General features: G+C 42.7%; 1 protein-coding gene across 1 annotated transcript; it reads left to right on the plus strand.

Annotated features, from left to right (window-relative positions):
* The first annotated feature begins 305 nt into the window (after positions 1-305).
* Positions 306-4,647, plus strand: LOC132041973 (uncharacterized). The gene is made up of 6 exons (XM_059432639.1): positions 306-372; positions 688-910; positions 1,386-1,556; positions 3,812-3,896; positions 4,138-4,203; positions 4,258-4,647. The coding sequence occupies exons 1-6, from the start codon at positions 306-308 to the stop codon at positions 4,645-4,647; spliced, it is 1,002 nt and encodes a 333-aa protein (XP_059288622.1).
* The last annotated feature ends 239 nt before the right edge of the window (positions 4,648-4,886 follow it).

Raw genomic sequence — 4,886 nt, forward strand, 5'->3', positions numbered from 1 at the left:
GTATGATAAGAGGGAGGCAGGGCTAGATCCCACATTACTAGACCAGCTAAATGCCGAGCACTAGCTGCTGCTCAGGCTCAGGCTGGAGATGTGACTTCGAACCTAGAAGAGATTCTGGAGGAGGATCCGGTTCAGGCAGATGAGGTTGGACCTTCCCAGGCACTAACGGGATTCATTTATACTTCTATTCTTTAGGATAACTCAGTGCGTATCTTGAGCTTCTTTGGGGGTATGGCCCAGACAGGCATACTACCGGCTACTCCAGAGGGTTCACAGGCCAGAGTTGCAGCTCAGACTCCCGATTGATGGTTGCTACAGTGTATAGGACCCCAGGTGCACAGCCAGCTGTTATTGTGGCTCCTCAATTTCAGGGTTTGCCAACTCCATGTGTTGCTATTCACCTAGTTTCCTAGCCTAGTATGACGATAGAGGAGCAGAAGAGGTGGGATAAGTTTGAGAAGATGAAGGCACCACAGTATGATCGGTGTCCTAATAATAATACGTATGAGTTTATGATTAGCTGTCATAAGCAACTGCACAATTTGTGGTTGGTTATGTCCAACGGAGTTGACTTCGCAGCATTTCAGATGGTTGGCCTCGCCAAGCAATGGTGGAGGGTTTTCATTAAGACTAGGCCAGTTGGGTCTCCTTAACTTAATTGGGCTGAGTTTTCTCACGTATTTCTAGAGAAGTGGGTGCCTCGTAGCTTGAGGGATGAGAGACGAGAGCAGGTTGATAGGTTGGAGCAGCATGGGATGTCTGTGACCGAGTATGAGATGATATTTCACACCTTCTCTCACCATGCTTTGACTGTTCTACCTAATGAGACTGAGAGGATTAGGAAGTTTGTCAGGGGGTTGTCTGTCTTATCCCCTTCGACTCGTAGCGATACATGCAGCAGCTTCAGGAGGTACTTTTCAAGTAGTAGTGGATGCCGCTAGAAGTGTCGAGTCCATTAGGCGTTACGAGTTTGGGGATAGGTCGGGCAAGAAGCCTCGTAGTTTTGGCAGTTATAGAGGTACCTCGTCTGGAGGTAAGGTTCATCATGATAGAGGGTACGATCCTCAGTTCAATAGACCAGTTCAGCCAGCTTTTCAGACTTCGACAGTTGGTTCTTTGGGTCGTGGTACTCATGGTTTGAGGCACGGTTCTCAGAGTTCTTATTCTCGACCTAGAGGTCGAGGTGGTCATTTTGGTTCTTCTCAGTAGCCTATGGCACACTGGGGATATTATGAGTGCAGCGAGTTAAGGCATTTCGCCAGGGAGTACCCCAGACCTAGGCAGGGTGGCTCACACTCAGGTTCTCAGATTGACGCACCCAGGGCAGTGGCACAACCGACTAGAAATGGTGCATAAAGTGCTATAGGTGGTTCTTGTTTTGGTAGAGGTGGTGCTCAAATAGGCTGTGGTGGTAGATGCGGAGGTTCTCAGGCCGAGGGTGGCCGTGCTCAGTGCTATACATATCTAGGTAGACGAGAGGCAGAGGCTTCTGATGTAGTCATTACAGGTACTATTTTGGTTTGCCGTCGGTTGGCTATAGCATTGGACATCTCCAGGTTACATACTCTTAGGTGTCTACTTATTTCGTGTTACACCTTAAAATTGTTTGCGTCGTTTGCGTTGTAAGTAAACTAATGTAAGCCAGGAGAGGTTATGAAACCCTTATAAGGTTAAGAAAGGCTTTTAACAAGTGCTAATCAAGTGTCTAAAGGTTTCGGGATCAAGCGAATCGAAGAAATTAAGTTTGTCGAAATTTGAAAAAACTTGGCAGAATTTTGGACAGGAAATTCTGGTCCAATTTGAGAGAGGTGTATCTCCTAGAATATGAGGAGTTATGGAATGTATAACCTATGTAAAATGAAGTTCATTGAGTCTAGTTTCCAACGCAACAAACCATTTGTCGATAAGACATAGGAGTAGAAAGTGTGGGCATTTCAAGATAGGCTGCCAGATGGCTTCTCCGTCGGCCCACTTGGAAAGTCGGTGGAACCGAATTTCAAAGGGTATAAATACCCCATTATTCCCCTTTTATCATCATTTACACTTCGTTTGAGCTCTAGAAACATCCATATACTTCTCCTAAACACTTATAGTCCCTTAGATCAAGAATTCATCAAGATTTACAGTAAATCCTCAACTAGTTCATACAAAGGTGATTGTTATTGCTTCTACTTGATGTTGTGGTGAGTGTGATCTTGAAGAAAGTTGTGTGAGTGGAAGTTCTTCAACTATAAGGTATGTTCTTCATCTTATCTCTTATGTTGAGTTGATTTGAAGGTTTAGCAAGTCTTAAAATTGAAAATAATTATGGAGGAAAGATCATACAGTGTTGTGTTGTAGCTGTTGAGTCTATGGGCTGTTTTGAACATGTTCTGATTGTGTTGTTGAGCTAACTTCCATGTATATGGATAGTATCTTATGTTGTTGGTGTGTTGATGAGATTATGCTCCTTGATTGGGGAGAAAGGAAGTGTATATTATTATTGTATATTAGTATACTTTGGGTTGTTTGGCCTATATTCTTGTATGAGCAGTGGAAGGAGTATTTAAGGACTTTTGTAAGTTTGTTTTTTTTTATTGTGGGTTGTTGTATAAGTTGAGGTGATTGGAGAGTAAGGGGAAATGCTGCCTGTTTTACTCTAGAATCAAGTTGCCGTTGATATACATGATATACTAGCGTCATCTAAGTTTGCATATGTATTCCTTGTTATAAGATGGAGTGCTAGTTGTGATTAGCCTGATTGTTGGATTGCTTGGGCGACTTAATATATGTTAAGGTTCCTTCTTTTCTTGGCATGATTCCATATATAGTAAGAGCGTAATGAACCTTCTGACTAGAGATTTGTCAAAGTAGAACTCGTCCTATTGTGGCATAGCTTTCGAGTGTTATTTTATTCTTTCTGAGGGCCCATATCCCCTCCCTATGTCTTTGAGTTTATAGAGAGACAGAACAGACATGTTACAGAATTAGTATTTTTTCAGCATATGCATAATATACTGCATGATATGCATATATTTTTCTTAGCCTGGCCACTTGGTCAGTGAGATATTTTCTTTAGCTTAGCCACTTGGTCAGTGAGACAAATATGCCTGGCCTACGGGTCAGTGAGACAGATTGCCTGACCTTATGGTCAGTGAGATATATACATTTTTCAGTTGCCTAGCCACTTGGTCAGTGAGATATATAATACTGTTATATTGCATTTCATATGAGATTGATCAGGTGAGATGTTCAGGACATTCCTTGGCCTCCAGATTATATTTTTTTCAGTTCAGTTTCAGTTATTCTATTGCCTTACATACTCGGTACATTGTTTCGTACTGACGTCCCTTTTTCCGCGGGCACTACATTCATGCTTGCAGGTACAAATAGACAGACTGACCGACCTCCTCAGTAGACAGGACTTGATACCAGCTGATTGGTGAGCTCCCTTGTCCGGAGTTGCCAGGTCTATTTGGAGTCTTCCTTTTGCATTTATAGACATGATGGGTAGGCCGGGCCCTGCCCCGACCATGATACAGTTATGCTTTCTCTAGAGGCTTGTAGAAGAGTCCTATATATAGTGTGCCAGTGTGATAGCCAGTATTTATGTATATCCAGATTATGGCCTTGCCGGCTTGTCGGTGTTGTCTGTGTGCAGGTAGGCCTTATCGGCCTAACTTAAGGGTTACCCCTCCAGAGTTACATATTTAAAGTGGTTCACTTGGGCCGAGTGTGGCATCAAGTGCCGAGCACGCCTTTCTAGATTTAGGGTGTGACATTTCGCTTCGGGTTTGCATATGCTATGTGAGTCACTTGATTTTCTTGTTAGTGTTTCTAGTTCTGTTGAGGATTCTGTAGTGGTGGATCGAGTGTATCAATCTTGTGTGGTTACTTTGATGGGGTATGACACTTGGGTTGATTTCATGATTCTAGACATGGTAGATTTCGATATTATCCTAGGTATAAATTGGTTGTCTCCTTATCACACGATCTTGGACTGTCATGTCAAGACAATCACCTAAGATATACCAGGTGTCCCTAGGTTGGAGTGGAAGGGTGCTACTAGTCATGTGCTAAAGAAGGAATTGAAGGAACAATTGCAAGATATGTTGAGTAAGGTTCATTAGACCTAGTGTTTTCCCTTGGGGTGCTCAGGTGTTGTTTGTGAAGAAGAAGGATTGGTCTATACGCATGTGTATCGACTATCGGCAGTTGAACAAGGTGACTATCAAGAAAAAGTATCCCATTCCTCGGATTGATGATTTATTTGATCAGCTTCAGGCATCGGTCTTCTCTAAGATCGATTTGAGGTCCGGTTATCACCAGTTGAAGATTAGGGCAGAGGATAACCTTAAGACAACTTTCAAGATTGAGTTTCTAGTTATGTCTTTTGGGCTGACCAACGCCCCAGCAGCCTTTATGGATTTGATGAACGGTGCTTTTAGAGCTTACTTGGATCCTTTCGTGATCGTCTTTATTGATGATATCTTGATATACTCTCGTAGTAGAGTGGAGCACGAGCAGCATTTGAGGATCGTGCTTGGGATCCTTAAGGAGAAGCAGTTATATGCTAAGTTCTCAAAGTGTGAGTTTTGGCTCGATTCTGTGGCATTTCTGGGTCATGTAGTGACCAAGGATGGTATTATGCACCCTTTTTGTGTGTAGATTTTGTGCCTGGTACTAGTGGATCTCGAGACTATGCGGTTACTCATTGAGAAGGTCATCCGGAGAGTTTGGGGTGAGCTACATGATGATCCATAGCACCGAATTCTTCCTCTATCATTTACTTTCTTTTTTTCCCCTTTCTAGATAGTATTTCAGGTTATATCCCAAACTTATATTTCTTTATTCCGTTCTTGTACTAGTGACACTAGATTTTGGGGGTTGTATTACTTATTCCATAC

The sequence above is a fragment of the Lycium ferocissimum genome, unplaced genomic scaffold (assembly GCF_029784015.1).
Source record: "Lycium ferocissimum isolate CSIRO_LF1 unplaced genomic scaffold, AGI_CSIRO_Lferr_CH_V1 ctg1264, whole genome shotgun sequence".
In the NCBI taxonomy this organism is placed as follows: Eukaryota; Viridiplantae; Streptophyta; class Magnoliopsida; order Solanales; family Solanaceae; genus Lycium; species Lycium ferocissimum.

Coding starts and splice junctions, on each gene's coding strand:
- LOC132041973 (XM_059432639.1), top strand. CDS start 306: ATGGTTGCTACAGTGTATAGGACCCCAGGTGCACAGCCAGCTGTTATT. Junction 373..687: donor TGTGGCTCCTCAATTTCAGG/GTTTGCCAACTC, acceptor ACGTATTTCTAG/AGAAGTGGGTGCCTCGTAGC. Junction 1,557..3,811: donor ATAGCATTGGACATCTCCAG/GTTACATACTCT, acceptor TTTTCTTGTTAG/TGTTTCTAGTTCTGTTGAGG.